This window comes from Limanda limanda, chromosome 10 (genome assembly GCF_963576545.1).
Source record: "Limanda limanda chromosome 10, fLimLim1.1, whole genome shotgun sequence".
Taxonomy (NCBI): Eukaryota; Metazoa; Chordata; class Actinopteri; order Pleuronectiformes; family Pleuronectidae; genus Limanda; species Limanda limanda.
The window spans coordinates 25,810,669-25,835,358 of NC_083645.1; the positions used below are offsets into that span (position 1 = coordinate 25,810,669).

Here is a 24,690-nt window from a genome sequence, read left to right on the forward strand (position 1 = left end):
ACTTCCCCCTCCGGTCCGCCGTGCTGCCTTCAGGGGCCGCCTCCTGCAGCGGAGATATCAACACTCTACACACAGACACGGTCATACACACGCTATAGAGATATTATAACAAGAATATAATAACTTTATTTGTGTAGCACTTAATCTAAACTAGGTGACAAAATGCTTCACAAAATTAAATCCATGGCATAAAAAAGAAATCATTATAATAAAAGGTATTCAGTTTAGTTCAATTTTAAAGGCAAGATTATAACATAATAAGGTCAAGACTTTATATTTTAAAAAGAAACACAACAGTTTCCACATTGATATGAGCTATATTTGCCATGTATGTGTAAACAATACACAAGCAGACATGCAATTAACATTACACTATAAGAAACTAGCGACGTAAACATAATCTACTATGTGCAAATAGAGTTAAACTGAACAAGACAGAAGTGCAACAGGAAACAAGATGTGCAAGGTTGGATTTAAAACCTTTAATACAACTTAGATATGGTGGAAATGAGACCAGAAGACAATAGTGCAAAGACGTTCTAACAAATAACGTACAGGTTACTTATACTGTATGAATGAGGTATATGAATCATATGGTGGTAGTTTGCAAATATGCTCTCACAATGTACAGGATGTATGTATACAGAAAAGGTAGATGAATCTTATGAAAGTAGATAATTTGTATAATGTACAGTATTTACAGCTCACTTTGATTTATTTTGCCAAAATATGTACATACGTGTAAACCTGAAGTTAATAGGAATAGAATTAAAAGGCTAAGGCACATGGATATTTTCTGCCAGTTACTCTGGACTCCAAACCACATTCTGACTTTTTTCACTTTCCATATTCTTTTTTATTATTGTAACGTTATTGTTCTGATAATGATGATCGGAGCTGCATTTTTACGGTATCTCATTGTGTCAATGAACGCACCGTAAATCTGCGACAAAGGAAAATAAAAACTTTATATTTAAAAAATGTCAACTTCATAAATAACTTTTAAGAAAAACCTCATGAACTCTCTTCAAACTTCTATTTGCGTGTTTGAATTTATTTACAATTAAAAAAGATTTATCTCGCTGAACCGGAAGTGAACCCGGTTCTACTTCCGCTCGTCCCAGAACGTCACACGGGCCAAGATGGCGAGCGGAGGAGTGTCCGTGGCTTCGCTGTGGACCGAAGTGAACCGCTGCGGGCAGAATGGAGACTACACCCGGGCCCTGAAGGCTCTGACAAAAAGTAAGGAGCCTTTGGTGATCATGTGGCCATCGAGCAGTGTCGGAGCTGTGGCCAGGCAGCGGGCGAACCGGGCTTTTCTCCGGGCAAGCAAGCGGGCTGCACTGGGCCAGCTGTTAGCATGTGGCTAGGCTAACCGCAGCTTTCCTGCAAGACCTCTCAAACCTCGACTTGTGGATCGAACTTCTCCCCTGAGCTGCACACGTCAGAGTCCCAGTGACCTTTTAAACTGGTTCCTGTGGGTTTATTGTTTTTAGAAGGTTTAATGCTCTGCCTCGGATCACCTCCTCCGTGCTCCTCTGACCACTGACGTGTCCCTAGCCGGGATGCTAGCTCCTCAAGGCTGGCAGCTGATCCGCTTCCAGTGAGCTGCTCTAGTCTGGAGGAACCTTTAAACTTCTCTTTATCCTGGTTTAATGCAGTTAAACTAGTATTTAGTCAATTAGATGAGAAAGGAAAACCGAGCAAAGCCTCAACTCTATTTTAAACTCACTTTCTTTCCTTCTTTGCATCTGAGGAAACATGGAAAAGGATTAAAACAACAAACAAAGTGTTTTATCCTCTAATCAAATCATGCTTCTTATAAAGATTCCTATTGATATTATACAAATATATTACAACTGACTGTTTTGTAAAAGTAAGCAATAGAAGTATAGATAAAGTTCTTTGGTGAATTCTAAATAAACACGAGGTAACACTTGTGCAAAGAGTATTCAAGTGATTGATGTAGAAGAGTATGATAAATAACCAGTATAGACCAGTATATCCACATTTACCCAGGAAGGTTAAACACGGTGCAAAACTTTGTGTCAGATTTCTGAAACTTATATTTCATTTATATCTTTAACTCCATCTAGACCAGATCCCGCCTGCAGTTAAATCACCTTTTTCTGTTTTCACAAATGAAATGTTTTAAAAAATCAGAATCACTGAAGTGGTGCAAAAACTGGAGAAGAACTAAAGTGATGTATGTTTGGAGAGCATTGAATCAGTGTTGTTGTTCTTCCTTAACATGCATCACTGAGTGTGTTGTAATGTGTGTTTTATCTTCTGTCACAGTTTTGCAGGATAACAGGGAAGATGTGACGGCTCTTCAGTGTAAAATCGTTTGCCTTACTCAGAACGGCAGCTTCAAAGAGGCTCTGAATGTCATGAACACTCACACAAAGATGCTCGGCAGGTAAACAACAACCACTTATTTCACTTGACATTAACTTCTCCCTCTTGTGTTTGGTCAACATTAATTCCTGCTGTAATTAGAGCTTAACGCTGATTTGACATCATTTCATCACTGAGATCATTTTTTATTTTCTCTTGTCCGTCAGTGAGGTGGTGTTTGAGAAGGCGTACTGCGAGTACCGGCTGAACCGAGTGGAAAACGCCTTGAAGACCATTGAAAATGCTCCGGAACAAACTGACAAGCTGAAGGAGCTTTATGGTCAAGTGGTGAGGATTCCTGACCAGTAGCATAGATATAATATTCCTGGAGGCTGGATGTGTAGTGTTAGATATTTTGTGGAAAGGAAAACATATACTCTCAGGTTTTTACTTTGTCTCTTCCTCTCCTAGTTGTACAGACTGGAGCGCTACAACGATTGCAAGTCCGTCTACACAGATCTGATCAGGAACTCCCAGGATGAGTACGAGGAGGAGAGGAAGACCAACCTGGCTGCTGTTCTGGCTGCAATGAGTCAGTGGGAGAAGGCCCCTCTGGTAAACAACACACTGACAATACTTTTTGCATTGTTGATCACATCTGGGCTGATGTTTTAGTTTATATACTGATTCTCTTACAGCATTTCTATTGCCTCACTTTATGTATTTTAACTGTGCATTAATTTGAGATGTGTTTCCCCCTCTGCAGGAAGATCTCGGTCTCCCAGAGTCGACCTATGAGCTGTGTTACAACACTGCCTGCGCTCTGATTGGCCAAGGACAGCTGGTGGAGGCTTTTAATAAATTACAACAGGCAGAAGGTCGGTCACAGCCATCGGACCTTTTATCATCAAGTCCTTTTCAGTCCTGTTGAGAATTAATATTAAATTCTTGTTGTTGTTTTTTCTTCAGAGCTTTGCAGAGTCTCGCTGGCAGATGATTCTGTAAGTGGCATGACTTTGTTTTTTTGAAATATGTTTGTTTCAATTATCAAATTGGACTTGTATTCTGGCCTTGATAAGCTTTGGGAAAGTCACAGACATTTCTGAAAGGGATTAATCCTGTCAATAACAAATTTAGTCATGAGGGTGAGAGAGTTTGAGTTCTCCCCAGAATAATCACTTGTCGTTCCTGGTTTGTTCGCTTGCAGGATGTAACTGAAGAGGACATTGAGTCGGAGTTGGCCGTCATTCATTCTCAGATGGCTTACATCATTCAGTTACAAGGTCGGACAGATGAGGCGCTGCAGCTCTACAACCAGGTCATCAAGCTCAAGTAAGGATGTGTGAGGAATATAGAGGAGAAGAAAGAAACTAGGGTTGAAATGATGTTGTCGGAGTGAAGTTTGAATGTTTGTTGTGACGGTACAGATCAAGATCTAAAGGAAATGGTTTCAGAAGCCATTCAAAAGGCTGTATCAGAGTTTTAATTTTAATGTGTGATTGTTTGATGTATTTCCAGACCGTCAGACGTGGGGCTGCTCGCTGTGACTGCCAACAATATTATCACGATAAACAAGGTGGGTGGACTGCGAGCCTGCCAATGTCTGTGTTTAATGAGCTTTAATCAGCATCGAGACATAACAGGAAACCTCATTACTTCATTCTTAACCAGGCTCATCAAGCCTGATTCCAACTGGAGCAAGAGATGTTTTCATTAACGCTCTGTCTGTTCCCTCAGGACCAAAACGTGTTCGACTCGAAGAAGAAGGTGAAACTCACCAACACTGAGGGGGTCGAGTACAAGTTGGCGAAGAAGCAGCTCCAGGCCATCGACTTCAACAAAGCTCTGCTGGCCATGTACACAAATCAGGTACGGTGATGGAAACATAAACCCCAGATGTGACTCAGAGGAAACTAACGGTGATGACTGACGTTGCTGTTTGTCGTTAACAGGCCGACCAGTGCAGGAAGCTCTCCTCCAATCTCCAGTCTCAGAACCCAGGTCACCCTCGACCGGTCCTCATCCAGGTCGCTCAGCTGTGCAGAGAGAAGCAGCACAGCCGAGCCATCGAGCTGCTCCAGGTACCAATGAGTTCATGTCTCATTCCCACACTTTAAAACACCCTGTCAATGACTTTAACTCTATTTACCAAATTAAGCTAATTTAGCTGTTGTGCCTGATGTCTGTGGCTCTATAAATGTTGAGATCTATTAAATGTAAAACATGATCAACTCCCAGCTCTTTATGGTTCCATTCATCCGCAGCTGCTACAATCAAGTGTGTTTGTCTAAAGTGGGATTCTACACAGCAATGATGAAAGTGTTTTTCATAACGTTGTCACTATTGTATGTGTGCATTCAGTGATTTGTATTTCCACACATCTTAAACTGCCTCTTCCTGTTTTCCAGCAATTCTCTGATCAGCATCCAGAGAGTGCATCTGGCATCAAACTGACAATGGCACAACTATATTTAGTACAAGGTACTGTTGTGTTTTTATTTGGTTCATGATTGGAAGCGTTCGGACAAATTCTAATGTCTTTGCATAGGAAGTAATTCTCCATATATTAAAGCTCTCAGGAGCTGAATTTGAGTCGTAACACTTTGTTTAAATTACTTGTTTTGGTCCTCAGGTCATGTGACAAAAGCCTGCGATGTCCTGAGGTCCATTGAAGAGTTCAAGCACAAATCAGGGATGGTAAGTCTTCAAAAGAAAACAACATTGTGCATTTAAGTCATTAGGTAGTGTTGATTTCATACTTTTAACTGTGTAAAGTAATTTCTCATCACATTGACTCTACCTGTGCCTGTCACTCCTCAGATTTCAGCTCTAGTCACGATGTACTCCCATGAAGAAGACATCGACAGCGCTATTGACGTCTTCAAACAAGCAATTGAGCATTTCCAGTCTGAACAGGTATTGTATTGACAAATGTATTTAAAAAAACTAATAACCACTTATAGTCTTAACTGTGTGTGTGTTAAGACAATCTGATGATAGTTCCTGAACATGTTTCCACTGGTTAATGTTCCTGTTCTTTGTCTTGCTTCCTCCGCAGCCGGGATCTGCTTCCCACTTGGCTCTCGTACGAGAAGCTGCCAACTTCAAACTGAAGTACGGACGGAAGAAAGAAGCCATTAGTGATCTGGAGCAGCTGTGGAAGTGAGTCACAGCATGAGGGGATTAGCAGAGTTACACATGACGTGCATCTCAGAGGATCTCTCTCAGCTGCTGATTTATCAAACTTGATATTACTTCATGCTAACAAATATTGTTTTTTTTCTCTTTAAACAGCCAGAACACCAAGGACATCCACACGTTGGCACAACTCATCTCAGCTTATTCCCTGGTGGACACAGACAAAGCCAAATCGTATCCTTTTCACCTACATTTGATTATTATTCTAGTAGTGGATCAACAGAAATAATGAACAAGCATTTTTGTCTTAATTAATAGTTTAATCTTACTGCTGTTATTGGCTCTGGAAAAACTAGCAAAATGTTCTACCATTTTTGACATTTTAGAGGAATAACAATCAGTTGTTTGACCAAGTAAATATCTGGCAGATAAAATTATACAAGAAAAAGTTCTTTAAAGCCCCAGAAGACCAAACGACAGATGGTTGATCTAGAATCTGGAACGATGGAGTGCAGGTGAAGTGTCAGAACAACAATGTTTCCTTAGCATTCCTCTCCAGCCTTAGCAAACACCTTCCCTCCGCCGAGGCCATGTCTCTCAACGTGGACGTGGACGAGCTGGAAAACTCACACGGGGCCACGTATGTCAGGAAAAAAGCCGCTAAAGCTCCGGGAGAAAATCTTCTTAAAGAACAAGGGTGAGGCCTCCAAGTCGGATTCATGATTTTCACATTTCTTATATTATTTTTATAGAAGCTGTTGATTTAACCTACATGTCTGCATTTCCTTTACAGCCAAGCTGAGATCAAGAAAAAGAGGAAGAAGAAGAAAGGTACATTGTCACTAGTTACCTTATATTTTATAAAGTCCTCTTATTGAGGTAATCTTTACAACACTAAGTAACGTTTACTCAGCAACAGCGCCCCCTGCTGCCACACATGGTGCTTTACTCTGTCTGAGCAATAAAGCATAATGACGCATACTCTCATTTCAGGCAAACTACCCAAGAACTGCGACCCTAAAGCAACCCCCGACCTCGAGAGGTGGATGCCCATGAGGGAGCGCACCTACTACAGAGGCAAGAAGAAGGGAAAGAAGAAGGAGCAGATCGGAAAGGGAACACAGGGAGCGACGGCAGGAGCTTCAGCCGAGCTGTGAGTATGAGCATGTGCACGTCACCTGAGAGACAAAGAGCCGTCTGGGGGCAATTTCCTGTAATTTGAACCTTGTGATCAACTCTTCTAATGGAGGAAAAGCTGCAGGAATTGTCCTTTTTATTTCTCTGCCAATGAATCCTCAGTGGAGACCTCCAGCTGCTGTGCAGGAGAAACTGCACATGTGGTCTCTCGGCCAAAATAAAGTCGGTCTAATGAAAAGTCCATCTGTTAGAATGAATGTCTAACTGCTTTAACACGAGATGTTAAGATATCGGCTTTCAATTCGTCTCTTTATGAGTTTTAATCTCACACAGGAATTGTAGAATTGGGTTTTTTGTAAGAATCCATAAATCATAACTTTTCTATGTCGATGTAGAAGAGTTTTGTTGAAACAGTTGATGAATCAGTTAGATGTTTTACTTTGAGAACAATCTGTGACACCATTGGTTTTCTCTCTCCGCTCCAGGGACGCCAGTAAGACGGCCACCAGCCCCCCCACCTCCCCCAGACCAGGGTCTGCGTCCGGCTCCACCTCAGCCGCCGCCGCCGCCAGCAACGTGGTCCCGCCGCGGCAGCAGAAACCTGCCGCCCCGGGGGCCACACGCAAGAAGGCACCACAGAAGAAGAAGAAGAGCGGGAAAGGAGGCTGGTAGAAGGAAGGAAGAGAGAGCCACGGGATATATCGACCTCCGTGTGGCCGACAAATCACCAAGAGATCATAAACTCTCTTTTTTTTAATGTTTCAACTTTCATTTAAGTTTTGTTGTTGCCGTTCATTTAAATGTCTCAAACCAAAACTTCCCCTTTTTCACTGAATGTTTAAAGGACAGCGTCTCTAAAATGAACTTTTAGTTGCTCTTCAAAAGCGGAGATTTCTCTCAAGTTCATGAACTTTGAGGTGAGACGAGAATGATTAAAAGAAAACCTCCTCAGTCTGTTTCCTCAAGTTTTCCTCCTCTGGAGAAGTCTGATATGAAGCCGGCTCCTCCAACCGAGCTTGAATATTTTTTATATCAAATCATGCATCTTTCTCCCCTTTAACATGTTTCACAGACGCGTCTTCCACATGTGAGGTTGCTGTTTGCAATCAGCCACAATGTTGAACGTGTGCATTTACATCCAATAATTAAAACAAGAAACTGGAAAACACGGATGAGTTTAAGGACCTTTTTTGGAAATACGCTGCTTTTACGATGTAACTTGAAGTTCTGATTTGGGAGAATTGTCTTTTAATATTTTGTGGTCGGACGTCACACTCTGCCTCATCTCTGAAATTGTCCCTTTACTTTCAGTCGACCATCGACCTCTGAGCATTGGATGAAATGTTAAAGAGTATTTATTTTTTGAATTCCTGTGTTGGTCTTAATTCAAGCGAGAGAGAATTTTAACTCTTGAGTTTAATTCTGTCGAATGCATGTTTTAGGAAATGAGGAAGGAGACTATTTTGGCCAAACAGGTTTCCAGTTTTGTTAAATCTTAATAAAACTATTAACAGCAACACAAAGACCTTGTGTGTTACTTGTGACGGTGCTATTGTTGACGTTGGCAGGAGAGAAGATTTTAATGATCAGGTTTGTATTTCTAGTTTTTCTTTTAGCTTATAAATATTGTTTAGCTTATGGATCCAGCCATTAGAATAGAATCAAGGGATATAAAGGCAGTAATATTGCATTCAAGTATCACATTAAGAGTAGTTTCTATAATGTCAAAATAATGAACGATGCATATAATCTACTTATTAAGACTAAAACAGGATAATATTTAGTTTATGACCAGCTCTTATTAGCTAATGTTCAGTTTTTGTGTGCAGGGTTTTTCTCAAACCAAACATTCTCATTAAGGATTTCCTTTAATCGTATTTATAAACAGATAAATAAATGTAAGAATATATAAATAAAATAGTGTAGAAATCCGAATGAATAGATGTAGAAAAACATAATAAAATGTATATACACATTTATGTATACATTGAGAAATGCATGAATTAATTTCTAATTAGATAAATGAACATCCAAATTCATGGATTTTTTTCATTTATCAATTCATTTAAACTTATATTTATATAAATATATGTATTGTTATATTTAGATATGGTCTTTTTCATCCTTCAGTGGAGACGTTCGGTGACATGTGGACAAACAATGTCCGCAGCAGTTCTCTTGATTAATTAATTGATCTGATTAGCCCCGCCCACTCCTAGACCCAGCTCTCAGCTGATTGGCTGAACTTGCCCCTCACCTGTCTGGACTCTCCTCCCCTCATGTGGTTCTTAGCCGAGCTCCTCCTCTGATGATCTGCAGCTGCTGAGTTGTGAGCTGTTGTGGACACGATGCCTCGTCTTCCTCCCATCTACACCGACTTCTTCTTCCCCCCCCTGACGGAGGACGTGGAGGAGCTGCTCGCTCGCTTCCAGCAGGCCGACTCGGTGAGGTACGAGGTGTTCTCAGCCATCTGGAGGAGCATGGGCCTCTCTGATGTCTTCCTGGGCTGCCCAGGTGTGGGTGAGAAGAAGAGGTTCAGCAGAGTGACACTAGCCACAGCCGTGAAGTACTTCCTGTCTCCGTACAGCTACCAGATCCGAGTGGGAGGCCTGTACCTGATGTTCGGGTTCTACCACACGCAGCCCGCTGTTCCTCCTGTGAAGATCCGACTGGCCCTGCAGGACTGGGACCAGGTTCAGAAGTTCTTCAAGGATTCTGTGGAAGCTGGGCATCACGATGTGCTTTACGTCTACAAGAAGCTGGTGTCCATCAAAGCCATACACTACACGGCCATGCCTCATCTCCTCTCCTTCATAAAGCAGAGGAAGCCGAAGAAGGAGCCGGTGTGTGCAGAGTTCCTGGGGAGGGCCACGGCCGTGCAGGAGCTCGTCTCCCCAGAGTTCCTGGAGGAGATGACCAACGTCCAGGCCCAGTATGAGAAGCTGAAGGAGGCCACGGTGGAGGTCAGCAGCCAGGTCACCATGACCCAGCAGGACTTCGCCTCCCACCTGAAGGACACCTTGTCAGAGTTCCTCACGTGGCAGCAGAAGATGTTCTCGCAAAACGGCAAAGACAAGATCTCTGGAGACGAGGAGGAGGAGGAGACAGCAGAGGAGGAGTGCAGCAGCAGGGCCAGGCTCCTGAGCTCCATCAAGAACAAGAGCTACAGCGGCGTCCAGGAGGTGACCAAGGGCCGGAGGCACCGCCAGACCCAGGTGGTGGACTCCTCCAGGTCCAGGGCGGAGCACGGCCAGGAGACGGGGGCCGGCCACAAGAAGAGACCCCCGTCCCTGAGGGCCCGGACCAGGCAGAACCTCAAGGTGGAGCCCGAGGAGTACAAGCTCAACGCCTGGCTCCTCACTGCTCCGGAGAAGCCGACCGAGGACCGGTGAAGAGGAGACGACCAAAGGAGGGATGGACGGGTTTCATAATCTGTTCTCACAGGTTCAACTGGGCTTGGTTCATTTAAAATAAAGAGTTTACTTTTCTATAGAGCTGGATTTGACTTGATTTGTTTGTTCAGTTATTGTGTAAAATATATTGTATTGGGATCCTTTTCATTTCTAAATAAATGTACTGATCTGCTGATGTTTCTCAAATTCCTATTTAGTTTTAATGTGGAATGACATCACTTTGATAAGTCTTATTTAAAAAAACAAAGAATAAATGAGAGATAAAAATCCTTTTCTGTATTTGAAAGTATTATAAATGGAATATCTGAAGATGACGTTTGATCTAAAATAATAACTCAGTTTTGTAACAGTGGAAAAACAGTGATTAAAATATAATAAAGTGTATTCAGGCCTTCAATGTTGTATAAAGTTGTCTTGATTTAAAAGCTTTAATATCACGTTAAAACAATTCAAATCTGAAATAACAAAAGGGAGTAGAAATGTTTAATTTCCTTTATTTTTAATTTAATGTCTTTATTTGATTTTCCAAGAAAGCTTATATCAGTGTAGTTGAACATCCACCATCTCTAAAGATAGTAGAAACATTTATATTGATTAATATGAATATAGATTTTGAGTCCAGTTGATATGATGGTGAAGGGGGAAGCTCTCGCCCCCTGGTGGTCAGCCTGAGGCAGCGCATCAACAAAACGCGGGTAAACAGACCGGAAATGGTTTCCCTTCAGCTTCCGGTTCGTTAATCCACTTGTTGAGGAGCTGATCCGCAGCAGGAGGCGAATTTCAAACTTCCCCCGGAACAATGTCCGCCTGAGTCCGAGCAGCCAAGCCGCCTGTCGAGCACCATGGTCGGCTGGAGAGAGGCCGGAGCCCTCGGTGCCTCCGCGGCTGTAGCGGGGGGCGTCGCGTTCCTGATCTGGAAATACACGTCCTTCCCCGGGCAGGAGACGCCTGAAGCCCGGGGAGGAGGTGGTGGAGGAGGTGGTGGAGGACAGGAGGGAGAAGACAGGAAGGAGGTGGATGGAGAGAGGAGCAGGAGGAGGAAGGAGGAAGAGGAGGTGATGAAGGTGACCGAACATGTCTCTGCAGCAGCTGCTCCTCCGCCTGTTGCTGCGGTCAAACCCCCAGAAACACCCCAGGTAAGAGGCGTGTTCCCCGGGCTCCAGCTGCTGGCGACCCCGGCTGGAGGCTGGAGGATGATGGAGGGTTTAGTGTTCTGTGGAAATATTAAAATCATATAATAAATATAAAATAATCTGTCATGTAACAGGGGCGGATTGGGGCCCTGGGCACTGACATGTAAAAGCCCTCCCACCAACCATGTTGTGTCTCTTTCTATTGGGATTGTGTCTTTGTGTTCATTTTGTTTTTGGTTATTATGTGTCTTGTTTTTTGTTTTTGTCGGTTCTTCAGTCATATGTTTTTAAAACTAAGCGTATGGATCCAGCCATTAGAATAGAATCAAGGGATATAAAGGCAGTAACAATGCATGTTGTGTGTCCTTGTTTTTATGTTGTGTGTCCTTGTGATTCTACCGATCTCTGTATTTGTTTTGTGTGTCGTTATACTCATTGTGTGTCACCTCTGAGTCATTCTCTGTCTCTTTGCAATCGTTTTACTTCTCTTTGTGTTATAATAATCCACTTTTACTTCTATTTTTGAACAGATTTGTGTCTCCGTGACTCATCCATGCCACCAAATAACAAATACTGTCAAGAGCAACCTTCAATTTAGAATATTCAGCTTAACTTCACCTGTCATAAGGACTGATATTGAATTTAAAGGTTGTAGAAAATCATTTCTAAACTAATAAATAGCTGCTTGGTATTCTGGGAAATGTAGGAAATCACCCAAGAAATTAGCAATTCACCTCATAGCCATATAACGTCAATACATAATAGACATGATTTGTAGTTTTTGAGTTAATAGAAATTTCTAAATTGTCTCTGAGCAGGAAACAGTTCAGAATATATATATATATATATATATATATATATATATATATATATATATATATATATATATATTAACTTGTGTGGTCTCTGGTTGACAAAGCTTAATCCCTTAGTATCATGTAAGCGTTGTGTTTTTTAAACATTCAAACGATACCCAGGATTTATCTGACGTGTACTGTTCTGTGTGTGTGTTTTTGTGTGTGTGTCTGTCCACAGCCCAGGCCGAAGGGGACCCAGGTTCTGGTTCTGGGTCTGGACGGAGCCGGTAAAACCAGTTTGCTTCACTGCCTGAGCACCGGCAGCCTGGAGCAGGACATGCAGCCGACTCAGGGCTTCAACGCCGTGTCCATCAACAGAGAGGACCTGCACATCGAGTTCTTAGAGAGTGAGTCACACAACACGACATGTTAAAGTCGTTAAAGCCACATGATTCAAATGACTCAATAGTGATTGTGTTGATCTGTTGTGTGTCTGTTGTGTGTTTCTCAGTCGGAGGTAAAGAGGACCTGCGGCCGTACTGGCAGAAATACATGTCCAAGGCTCTGCTGCTGGTGTTCGTGGTCGACTCCTCCCAGCCAGAGCACTTCCCGGTTGCTAGGGAACATCTACACGCGCTGCTGACCTCTGACCCCTGCCTGCCGTTGATGGTGCTGGCCAACAAACAGGTGAGTGTGACAGAAACCACTCGAGATGCTTTTCAATTAAAAGCCTGTGAGCGTCTGTGTTCGGTTTGAAATCTGTTAACGCAGCTTCACTTTGAATTCAGATGATTTTTATTCAGATGAGATATGATTAATTATCGATTAACGTTCTGATGATAGATCAATAACTTAAAAATGTTTATCAATAGATGGTAAATCACAGTTTCCCAGGGTCTGTGGTGTCTTCTGTGAATTTTCATTTAGCTTTTTCTTCAAAACCCAAAATATATTCAGTTTGATTTTTATAAAAACTTTAATTTCCAGAACATATTTGGGGCGTTTTTATATTAGAAATTACTTCTACAATGTCCTGCTGTGTTCTTCATAGGTAAAAGAGCAATATGGAAAATGTCTGTACTAGGGCTGTGCAATTAATCAAATTTTAATCGTGATTTCGATCTCCAAACTCACATAATCGAGTTGAAACCATTTATTTGGCATTTTTTTTAAAGAGATGGGGACATTTAATAATGAGAGGAAAATCTGGGAAATTTAAACTCCAGGATAACAGAAGGGAATTCCAAAGTATGGGATGACTATTTGATCATTTATATAATATAAAATATGTCATTCATATCGTTTAAAGTCATTTTTCAGAGTGTTTCCTGGCACGATTCTCAGTTACAAAGTGTTTTTTACCGAGAGAAATACTGAATAAATGCAAAAATCATGTTTTGAAAACTCAAAAGTAATCGTTTGAATAATCGTAATTTCAATATTTTCCAAAATAATCATGATCAGAATCTGCTCATGTGTCAGAACACGGCTGTAGAAAGTGGTTTCCTCTGTCTTCACCAGAATCTAAGACTCAGATGAAGAATCCCCTTATTCCTTAATAACATATGCACCTCTTGTTCCCAGGACCTCCCGGGCGCCTGCAGCATCACCGACCTCCACGACGCTCTGTCGCTGTCCGAGATCGGCGAGCGCAAGCTGTTCCTCATCGGGACCCACGTGAGGAGGGGGGAGGCGGAGCTAAGCTCGGGGGTGCAGGACGCCCGGGACCTGATCGTCCAGATGGTCAGCGAGAGCAGATAAGACACGTCGGTCACAGCTCCTTTGTGGTCTTCACTTCATCCTGTGTTTTCTTTGCACTTCTTCACTTTATTGTTTTATTCACGACACCAGCTTTGGCTGAAAGTCTTTTTTTTATTTATTTGTGAGAAAATTTAAAACGTTTTGTTTTGGTACGTTAGAATAAGGATTAAAGAAAACACGCTTTTTATTTCACAGTCACCGAATCACCAGATCTGAAGACTGTAATCATTTAGAACTCGTCTCTTCGGTTCAGTCTGTTCACGATGAGACACGAGCATCATGTGCGGCCTTCAGTGATTTCATTTCACTCTAGAGTTTAAAGCTTTATCACCAGCAAAGTTAGTTCACATCACGGTTTTTATTTTATTTTGAGTGAATGCAAACAAACACATAGAAAGCACAGCTGTAAGAAAAGGTTATTTTTCTAATTTCATAATCTACATAATATCCATACCTCAACATTGACTCCTTCAGACCTGGTGTTAACTTCTGTCCTGAGGCCATACCAGGTCTGAACGGGACCTAAAAGAAGCTGAACTGGGAAGAGAATAAACATATCAGGCTCCGACACCAACTGAATATTACATTAATCTACTATTTGGTCATAATTGAATCTGTGCTGTTGCCAACATTTCAAAGCAAAGCACAAAATCTGAAGAAAAGTGCAGAGACATGATGTCTGGGTCTTTAAATTTCCATTTTTCTAACACCGACCCTCCACTGGAGCTGCAGACACAATAAATATTAATATCTAAAAGCATAATTTCAACAGGAAACCACCAATTGTTTAATATCTAAATAAAACAGATGATAAACGGAGCAGGTAGACATTATATTGTGATTTTAATCAACGACGTAACCAAACCGACGTGATATTGTTTCTCACTGGAGCGTCCATGTTGGTTTACAGCTTTAAAATCACTGTGACTGTTACGATACGACGTCATTTCCCTGTTTGAACTTTGTCTTAATCTTAAAAAAGGGAACTGACTTTTTCAATAAGAGAAATTAAACCACAGGTGTTTTGCTTTATTTTTTTTTTGAGGGGGAGGGGTAAGCTTTATGTTACCACTCAGCTTTTGACTCATTATCTTTGTCTTATTTCTTATTTCATTTGATGAAATCAAAGTTGAAATCACTTTGGGATAACGCCTTCATGTGTAACACTGTTTGAAGAATGTAAAACGTTTTTAACAGCATATCCAAAGTTTTTCAAAACCAAACCATGTCCAGTTGAAAGTTAAAAAGTTGAAAGTATTTTGTGTGATACGGTTCCTCCCAGTTTGATGTAGATTTTACCAGAAGAATTTTGGAAAGTTACACATTTTTCTGATCTGCAGATTCCGAGCTCGTTCAGTTTAAAATCTAATAACAGACGCTACATAAAAGTCTCAGCTTTAATTTGACTTCACTGTTTAATACTTCCTGCACAGTTCTGTCCTCATATACTTATTCATATATACTTAAATATATATTCAAATAATAAAAGTTCTTGTTACAGTTTAAGAAGATTTATTTTGTCACTAAATGATACACTAATAATCGTTGCTCTGTGTTTTGCGTACATTTGAAACCCTAAACATTTGCCACTATGTGTTAAACTCCTACACAGTTATTTCCTTATTAATATAAACCTTTTCAAATTAAAACAGAGACTTGCTGCTTTAATATCATGTCCAATATATATTTCAAACTGAACGTGCAGAAGCTCAGAACCTTGAAGATCAAAAATTGTGTAACGTTCCAAACGCTTTCTCATGGTCCGGACTGTTTGTACTGTTTTTCACATTTAAATAAAATATTTCAAGTAATTGTCTGTGGAGTTTTCTTTGTAGTTTGTAGTTATTGAGCAGATCACACGCACAGGGACAGTCTCTATATTTCCCATCAGCCCACACAAGCAGTGACATCATGTGGTTAAAACTAAAACACAGTTAAATCTGAGAATGCAGATAAATTACAAACATCTGGAATCTGATCAGAACACACAGCTGCTGCCGACATGTCCACCGACCTCCTATCACTGTCTTCATGTTTGAATCCTTGAGGAGGAGGAGGAGGAGAGGAGGAGGAGTCACGGCCGGTGAAACCGTCCAGACTCCAGTTTCAAGGAGGCCTCAGGTGTGGCGCTGCTTACAAAGGACCCTGGTTGCCATAGCAACAGCAGGAGATCAGTGTGACACCATCGACAGGAAACAGGTCGACTGAGGCTGCGAGTTGAGATGGTGTCTGAACAACAAGGTGAACACAACAGCTCAGTCTGCAGATGTGTGTTGTCTCTTGTTTTCAGTCTCATGTGTTGTTGTTGTTGTTTGCAGGAGTCCGGTCCAGATTCGGTCCGTCCACCAGGTGACGTAACTTCACTCTTTATCCAGTTAACTCTTTCTGATGCAGCCGGTCGATCTGAGCTGGAAGATGAATGCTGATGTTTCTAGATCTGTTATTATCATCCCTGTAAATTCATGTTTCTCTATATGTAGAGATTAGTGACTGAAGTGACATTTAGACAAAAAGGAAAGACGTTAGTGAATATGGTGGGAAATGGGTCATTTGATGAGTGATGCTCGTGCAATAGTATTTTGAGAATGATATAATAATGATCATCATTTTATTTGTAAAGCAATTTTCAAAACAGCCGCTACAAAGAAGAACAAATCAAAATGACTGAAAGTAAATATCAGCAAACAAACAGTCCATTTAAAATGCAAAACAACAAATCAAATAATACAACCTAATTTAAAATCAAGACAAGTTTAATAGCACATTTAAAAGTACTGGTAGAAACATGAAAGTAATGGATTACACAACGTTTTGAGAGATTTACAAACTGTGACATTTCAAGTCTGAGTTCAACCGGTGAAGCTTAAAGACTTTTACTTGATGGAAACAGGATTAAAACATTTCAGGTCGAAATAGGATCAGGGAAGAAAATGATACAGTAATAAAACACATCAAATCATTCATAAAATAGTGATAAAATAATAAATCAGACAAAACCTGTATGTAATAAAATGATGCACTAGGATCAAATATGTTGAGATGTTACAGACACTAATAATAATAACAATAAACACAAGGTGCTTCAGAAGTTAATAATTAAAAATTGATATCAAAACATTGTGAAGATTCCTCAGCGATGGAGCACAGATTAATAAAGAGATGCAGTGACTCCACTGAGTCACGAGGAGTCACTGGACGGATTCATGATAATAAAAACAACGTGACTCCAGCGTTGTGGCCTCTTCAGTCACCGGATCTCGACCCTGAGTTCTCTCCATCTCCTCCAGACGAGGGAACATCTTCAGGAAGACTCGTGTTTCCATCCCTTTGAAATGAAAAGCTGCTGCAGTGAAAGTTAACGACTCAGATCCAGTTGTTTGATTAGTGGTCACGCTGAGGTTGAACGCTGAAGAGAAGCAGGATCAGGTTCTTTGGAGGTTGCAGCTCTGCCAGAAAGTTGAAAAAACCCTGGACAGAAACAAGGAAACCCGCAGAGTGATTACATGTTTCCTCCTCTGAGCCCAAAGTGCCTGAATATACACTTGTGTGCGACGCTGATTTGTGTCCTCTGTGAATACTTGTTTTCTCTTCTGCAGGATCTTGGAGCTGGCGCGGCACAAAACCTCAAAAACAATCTGGGCTACGACTCCTTGGTGAGGAGCTCGAGTCGTGCAAACGTCTGGAACTCTTTCCTGCTCGAGTAAAAACAAACAGAACAGGAAGAGGCACAATGGCCTCTGTTCCGCTCACGTTTGTTCTTTTGCAGTTTCTCGGCCTCTGCTGCTGCATCACATAAGATCTAATGTTCATTGATCTGCTGTGAAACTTGAGTCTTTGAGTTTCTCAGTGAAGTTTCCCCCAAAAACCACGTGATTAAACTCAGATGTTTGTTTGTTTACAGATGTTATGTTTGAGTACTGAACAGAGGTCACGTTTGATTGACAGCACCATTGTCTCATTTTAAATTAAACGACATTTAAATTCAAAATGAGCTTAATTTGGTCAATAAGTCTTAGTTTTATCTTCCCAGTGACAATATTTCAGTGTAAAGCAAAACTACAATTGACCTTAATTCATAGTTACATGACATTTAAACAGAAACTTACACATTTAAACCAAAATGGAACAAATCGATGCTTTAAACATCTGCATTGCAGCGTCTTGCAGTCAAATTGTATATATGTGTTGGTCCCATAGTCTGTATACAACAAAAATATGTATAAAAACCCAAACCCATGCATTAATACATATACTCGTCTTACTTTCATTTATTATATCAATGTATATGTCAACCAGTAAATAACAAGATGTGTCTGTACAGCGAGAAACACAGTTTACATTATTTGTCCACTAGAGAGCACTGACTGGTGTGTTTGGACAGTTCTCAGTTTATTAGGAACACTTTGCTAAAAGTAGTGTTTTATTTAATACGACAAAAACGATGTAATATGTTCAGTTTGTGTGGATTGACACTGAAGTGATTGTTTGACAAAATATAATATTAGGAACAGCTGTCAGAATAATACACAACTTTTTTAATTTTACCTCAACACTTTCTTTATATGTTTATGTTTTCAGAATTGATTTTAAATAATAACCCTGCTATCTGTCTTAACTAGTTTTATTATAATAATAATAATCATAAAATAAGTTTTTTTTAAATGAAATTTAAACACAAACTTTCATATTCAAACCCAATGTTTACATTTTTTAACCTTGAGCAGTGAACAAAACGATGCTTTTAAAATCTGCATTGCAGCGTCTTGTATTCAAATTATATATATATGTTGGTCCCATAGTCTGTATACAACAAATATATATACATATACATTTGCCCACTTGGAGAAAGTTTTGTTTTCTTAATCCCAGCTTCTCATCGTTGTCTCTATGGATCAGTGAGAAGCTGAGTTGGGGAAACCAGGAGCCGGTTTGGCCCGTCGGCGCTCCGGCGCTCGGATTCTTTCCAAGTGCAAGAACCCAAAACCTGGCCGAGCACAGGAGACGCCTCTCAGCAAGGGACGAACCCGGGAGGTAACTGGAGCCGGGCTTATTGATGACTCTATCAAAAACTCATGAGCATGGGGGTGGTGTTGTTTGTGTACACAAGCTCTTTACTGATTTGCTGCGTTGGCATATCAGGGGAAATGTTTGCAAAGCCAAAGGGACTAATAACCTCCAAGTCGATGCAGGAAACTGTAAAGTGATGATCCCATTCCCCCCCATCACCCCTGAGAGCTGGAGATGTGCTGCTGCTGGAGGTAGTTACTTTTATTTTGATACCGCCTAAGTGTTTCCTGACTCAGCTGTCAGATTAAAAGCCCAGCAGCAGTGTAACTCAATCAGAAGCCCACACAGGAAGTGCAGCTCCCGGGGAAATGATAATAAATCTGATGATAATAGAGTTTTATTGACGATGGCAGTGATCACCTGCTGGTTCCATCACCAGAGATTCACTCTGTGAAATATAAACAGCACAAACAAACTCGACCTTCTGACCTGGGGAAAAATGTATTTACAGGTTTGTTAATCACATCAGATCATTCTGTGCATGTCTAATCAAATTGTTCTGCAGATGAACTTCCTGCTACACTATTTATTTCAATTTAAATGTCACAATATTATCGGTGTAATTTCCTCAAGATCAGAAATGTGATCATATGTGAGGACGACTTTATTCTGGAGGGCTGCAAAGAAATAGTTTCATTATCAGTTAATGATCTGTGTTATTTTTATATGAATCAAATACTTTATTACACATTAAAGAGTTAAAATCCCAAAGATTCAAAAATGTTAATGATCTATCTACATATTTGTCTGTGTCCATAGGTTCCTGCTGAAGATTTACTTTATATTATATAATTACATTTCTGTAGTTTTTATCAAGTTTTTGAGTCAAAGTAACACAAATAACGTGTTGTTAGGATCAATAAATTGTTCTTTTTAGTCTTTATGGGTTAATTCAACAATAAGATAAGATTCTATTTATCAGTAAACGTATTCTTTACAGTTGGAATTGGTCCGAGAGGATTTTGCACTTTCCCTATTTGAAACGAAAAGGAATGAATGTACATGTTTGTGTGGTTGTAGATCATTTTCCAGTCGTGCGTCAGTGAAGCTCTGACATTAATCCATTGTCTGCCCCCCCCTCCTTCCTTCTGCTGGGAGACATTGTTTTGTCCCAGTCTCTCTCAACACAACCCACGATAATCGACTTGGTAACAGCTTCCGTTTTCCTGCAGGAAGGACGAGGAGGCGAAGACCCAGCGTCCTTCCTCCAAGACGTCCCAGTACCAGAGCTCCGTCCGCCTGTCGACTCCCAGAGGCCGGAGGAGCCACAGCTCCCAGGAGGCGCGGTAACAGACCAGTAGAGTAACAGACCAGTAGAGTAACAGACCAGTAGAGTAACAGACCAGTAGAGTAACAGACCAGTAGAGTAACAGACCTCATTAGATAAACCACAACCAGTAAAGTAACAGACCAGTAGAGTAACAGACCAGTAGAGTAACAGACCAGTAGAGTAACAGACCAGTAGAGTAACAGACCAGTAGAGTAACAGACAAGTAGAGTAACAGACCAGTAGAGTAACAGACCAGTAGAGTAACAGACCAGTAGAGTAACAGACCTCATTAGATAAACCACAACCAGTAGAGTAACAGACCAGTAGAGTAACAGACCAGTAGGGTAACAGACCAGTAGAGTAACAGACCAGTAGAGTAACAGACCAGTAGAGTAACAGACCAGTAGAGTAACAGACCAGTGGAGTAACAGACCAGTAGAGTAACAGACCAGTAGAGTAACAGACCAGTAGAGTAACAGACCAGTGGAGTAACAGACCAGTAGAGTAACAGACCAGTAGAGTAACAGACCAGTAGAGTAACAGACAAGTAGAGTAACAGACCAGTAGAGTAACAGACCATTAGAGTAACAGACCAGTAGAGTAACAGACCATTAGAGTAACAGACCAGTAGAGTAACAGACCAGTAGAGTAACAGACCTCATGAGATCAACCACAACCAGTAAAGTAACAGACCAGTAGAGTAACAGACCAGTAGAGTAACAGACCAGTAGAGTAACAGACCAGTAGAGTAACAGACCAGTAGAGTAACAGACTAGTAGAGTAACAGACCAGTAAAGTAACAGACCAGTAGAGTAACAGACCAGTAGAGTAACAGACCAGTAGAGTAACAGACCAGTGGAGTAACAGACCAGTAGAGTAACAGACCAGTAGAGTAACAGACCAGTAGAGTAACAGACTAGTAGAGTAACAGACCAGTAAAGTAACAGACCAGTAGAGTAACAGACCAGTAGAGTAACAGACCAGTAGAGTAACAGACCAGTGGAGTAACAGACCAGTAGAGTAACAGACCAGTAGAGTAACAGACCTCATGAGATCAACCACAACCAGTAAAGTAACAGACCAGTAGAGTAACAGACCAGTAGAGTAACAGACCAGTAGAGTAACAGACCAGTAGAGTAACAGACCAGTAGAGTAACAGACTAGTAGAGTAACAGACCAGTAAAGTAACAGACCAGTAGAGTAACAGACCAGTAGAGTAACAGACCAGTAGAGTAACAGACCAGTGGAGTAACAGACCAGTAGAGTAACAGACCAGTAGAGTAACAGACCTCATTAGATCAACCACAACCTGTGAAGTTAAACCCAGTTGAATCTGTGTTTTTAGTTATTTATATTAGAGCTGCAGAGACCAGTGAGTTATTGATTTGGGTGATTTTCTAATTCAGAGACATTTAATTTGAAACTGAGATTGATTTGGTCAATAAGTCTTAGTTTCATCTTCCCACTGACGATATTTCAGTGAAAAGCAAATCTAAATTTGACTTCAATTATCAGTAACATGACATTTAAACACAAACTTTCACATTTAGACCAAATTTTTTAACCTTGAGCAGTGAACAAAAAGATGCTTTTAACATCTGCATTGTAGCGTCTTGTATTCAAATTGTATATATGTTTTGGTCCCATAGTCTGTATACAACAAATATATATATAAAAAGCAAAACCAATGCATCAATACATATTAACGTCCTACCTTCATTATATCAATGTATATGTCAACCAGTAACTAACAAGATGTCTTTGCACAGCGAGAAACACAGTTTACATTATTTGTCCACTAGAGAGCACTGAGTGGTGTGTTTGGACAGTTCTCAGTTTATTAGGAACAGCTAGGATGTAATATGTTCAGTTTGTGCTGATACACAGTGAAGTGATTGTTTGACAAAATATTGGGAACAGCTGTCATAATAATACAGAACTTTTTAAATTAGACTTTTAACTCTACACTTTCTCTATAGGTTTATGTTTTCAGAATTGATATTTGCTGATGTTATTTGTTTTAAATAACTTTTGCTATTTGTCTTAACATTTTGCTAACAACTCAAAAGAAGGAAGGAAGGACCTTTAGCTTTAACTAGTGTTTGAATATTTAGTCAAGTAATCAATTTGTCATTTGTGAGAACATTAATTATATAAATCATAGAAGAGGTTCCTTTTAAAAAGCCTTTTATGTGAGTCTTTTCTGTATTTCAGTTTTATATGATCCCAAATGGAACATCTTTGATTTCAGACCACACACACACAGACCCTGGAATTTAGGATTTTGAATCAAATCACTGCTAAATAAAGAAATATGAACTGTTTGTTCTGCAGCTTCATGTCTCGTATCTGTTTTAAAGATAAAGTCCACATCCAACTCTCCACCAAACCTCCACATCTCCAGCCTTTAGCCGCCGTCGTCCAGAAACCAACTGCAGAGTAACAAACGTATCATAAAGTAAAATATGAGAAGAGGCTGATGTCCAACACTAACGTCTCCCCTCGGTGTGAGGTAGCCAGGATTGGGACATGTGTTATTTCAGTGTCAGACTGTGGGAGAGCGAGGAGCGGAGACAATAGAGCTCATTGTCCCGGGCTCAGGACCCCTGGGACCCCTGGGACGCCTCAGACAGCCGCGGAAGTCTTTTTATAAAATCAGAAACACGCTGCAGCAGCCGCAGAACATCGTGCTGTCGAGCATGTGCAGACTGAGACTCGTCCAGGGTTTAGATCCTGAGCTCAACACACACACACATCAATATCTGCTGCTGCTGCTGCTGGGATCTGAATATGATGCTGATGTTTTGACATCCTGCACAAAAAACAATAATAGTCACAAGCAAAGAAACAACACATCAGAAAAAAGGGAAATAAAGAAATGAATCAGAAAAACTTGAGACAGAACAAACCACAAACATCAGACACTTCTGAAACAGATTAGAGAAACCCTTTCAAATCGGAGGTCCACACATTCTTCACTCAAGTAGAATCCAGATGTGTTAGAAATGTCTTTAACTAGAAGAAAGAAGAAGAAGAATGACAGTGTAGATACAGATGGGAAACTGTAAGGCAGAGTGGTTATTATAATAATGATAATAAATGATATATATATATATCACCCTTTACAACACAGCGACGAGATGCTTTATAAGTTGAAACAGTTAAAAACAACAATTTGAAAGTAATTTGATTACACACAAAATAAAAAATGTTACAGAGGAGATGAGAGGAAATGTATGAAGCAAAGATCCAGAATCAAACCAGAGACGTCTTATTCAGGATTTTTGTAGAATGGTAGTTTGGTTGGAAGCTCCATGAAGAGCAGAGTAAGATGTAGATGATTGACCACAGATGTTTTCTTTATCATAAATACTCTAGAGACAGAGATATACATCAATTATACATGATTCTGATGTTGCTCTGTTGTTTTCCTCTCTGTCCTCAGATGAAACCTTAAGTTCAGACGTGTCTCCTGCATGTGGATCCCTGTCTGTCTGAAAGTTGACTTGTGTGTCTCTCTGGTCGTCTGTCCCTCAGGTCTCCTCACGCTCCTCAGTGTGAGATCAACTGTCCGATCTGGCACGTTGATCCCAGAGTGAAAACTGCAGCGATCGCACCTCGACTGCTGCGGCTCGCCGGCGCCAAACAGAACCACCCGGAGTTCCAGAGCAACAGAGAGGCGAGAACCTTTACTCTGAAAAAAACACAGAGGAAATGTTGTGTTGTTGTTGTTGTTGTTGCTGTTGTTGTTGAAGACATATTCTGAGGCAGAACACATGTTTTTATTGTACTGTTCCAATGCTGGTTTCAGATTTACTGAGTTTTATTTTAATGGAATAAAACACCTTTATTGTTTGGAACGGATGCTCTTGATTATTTTATCTTTAGATACATTAAAAAACACTACCACTTGTTTCCAGGTGCCAATACATTAGACAGCCTAACCTCTTTTAATCTTTAAGTTTTTCATTTATTGACTATGCTTTAATATTTTTGTCTTTAAATGCTTCTTGTTGAATGTTATCTTGTTTTTATTTCTCCTATGCTCCTGTAAAAAGATAATTTTCCTTCTTAATTCATTCATTCTAATTTAAAGGAGTTTAAGTCTGAAGTCCCTCTGTTTGCTCCACAGAGCGTCTGGTCCACCGTGTCCTCAGCGTCCAGAGGAGCTCGAGTCTCTCAGCGACTCGTCCAGCTGTCACTGCCCCGACTGAGAAGGAGCAACGTCTGCAGCGAACTGGGACGTCCGGAGGAGTCGGTCTGGACGGTGAGATCAACTCGCTGACATCTTCATAAGCAACGATCCTGTGTCTCTGGTTGCTGTGTTTTCAAAAGACGCCAGTTAGATATCATTAGAAAGATCAAAATTCAGGAACTTCAGGCTCTTACTTTTTGGGAACTGTGCCTCACGAAGTTTCTCAACATGAACAAACACAAAAAACAGTTTAAATCGTCCTGTGTGTTCAACATAAGAAACAAAGGAAGATGTTTTCCAATAATTTTCAACATGACAAATTGTTCATTGAATTAATCGTAGAACTTTCAACCTAATGACTGTTTGATGCTTCCTCTGCTTTCCAGCAGATTTTAAAACATGAGTTTTGGTTCATTACTTTCTGACTTTTCTGCCCAAACTT

At 40.6% G+C, this 24,690-nt stretch overlaps 3 protein-coding genes across 3 annotated transcripts; all 3 read left to right on the top strand.

The window, feature by feature from the left end:
- The first annotated feature begins 1,132 nt into the window (after positions 1-1,132).
- srp72 (signal recognition particle 72) lies at positions 1,133-8,131 on the top strand. The gene is made up of 19 exons (XM_061079001.1): positions 1,133-1,242; positions 2,299-2,419; positions 2,565-2,685; positions 2,809-2,952; positions 3,104-3,215; positions 3,307-3,338; positions 3,545-3,669; positions 3,856-3,913; positions 4,075-4,206; positions 4,290-4,418; positions 4,746-4,818; positions 4,970-5,034; positions 5,158-5,253; positions 5,396-5,499; positions 5,632-5,709; positions 6,035-6,172; positions 6,269-6,306; positions 6,469-6,628; positions 7,098-8,131. The coding sequence occupies exons 1-19, from the start codon at positions 1,143-1,145 to the stop codon at positions 7,282-7,284; spliced, it is 2,013 nt and encodes a 670-aa protein (XP_060934984.1). The 5' UTR covers positions 1,133-1,142; the 3' UTR covers positions 7,285-8,131.
- Positions 8,132-8,960: 829 nt separating this feature from the next.
- LOC133011488 (snRNA-activating protein complex subunit 1-like) lies at positions 8,961-10,004 on the top strand. The gene has a single exon (XM_061079214.1). It carries the CDS (start codon positions 8,961-8,963, stop codon positions 10,002-10,004), a length of 1,044 nt encoding a protein of 347 aa, XP_060935197.1.
- Positions 10,005-10,746: 742 nt separating this feature from the next.
- Positions 10,747-14,378, top strand: arl9 (ADP-ribosylation factor-like 9). Its single transcript, XM_061079506.1, has 4 exons — positions 10,747-11,161; positions 12,194-12,362; positions 12,467-12,642; positions 13,540-14,378. The coding sequence occupies exons 1-4, from the start codon at positions 10,868-10,870 to the stop codon at positions 13,714-13,716; spliced, it is 816 nt and encodes a 271-aa protein (XP_060935489.1). The 5' UTR covers positions 10,747-10,867; the 3' UTR covers positions 13,717-14,378.
- Positions 14,379-24,690: the final 10,312 nt, after the last annotated feature.

Excerpts from the sequence above, each read along its gene's own strand:
- srp72 (XM_061079001.1), top strand. The coding sequence starts at position 1,143 with ATGGCGAGCGGAGGAGTGTCCGTGGCTTCGCTGTGGACCGAAGTGAAC. Across the intron at positions 2,953-3,103 it reads AGTGGGAGAAGGCCCCTCTG|GAAGATCTCGGTCTCCCAGA; the intron begins GTAAACAACACA and ends CCCCCTCTGCAG. Across the intron at positions 3,216-3,306 it reads TAAATTACAACAGGCAGAAG|AGCTTTGCAGAGTCTCGCTG; the intron begins GTCGGTCACAGC and ends TTTTTTCTTCAG.
- arl9 (XM_061079506.1), top strand. The coding sequence starts at position 10,868 with ATGGTCGGCTGGAGAGAGGCCGGAGCCCTCGGTGCCTCCGCGGCTGTA. Across the intron at positions 12,363-12,466 it reads GCACATCGAGTTCTTAGAGA|TCGGAGGTAAAGAGGACCTG; the intron begins GTGAGTCACACA and ends TGTGTTTCTCAG. Across the intron at positions 12,643-13,539 it reads TGGTGCTGGCCAACAAACAG|GACCTCCCGGGCGCCTGCAG; the intron begins GTGAGTGTGACA and ends TCTTGTTCCCAG.
- LOC133011488 (XM_061079214.1), top strand. The coding sequence starts at position 8,961 with ATGCCTCGTCTTCCTCCCATCTACACCGACTTCTTCTTCCCCCCCCTG.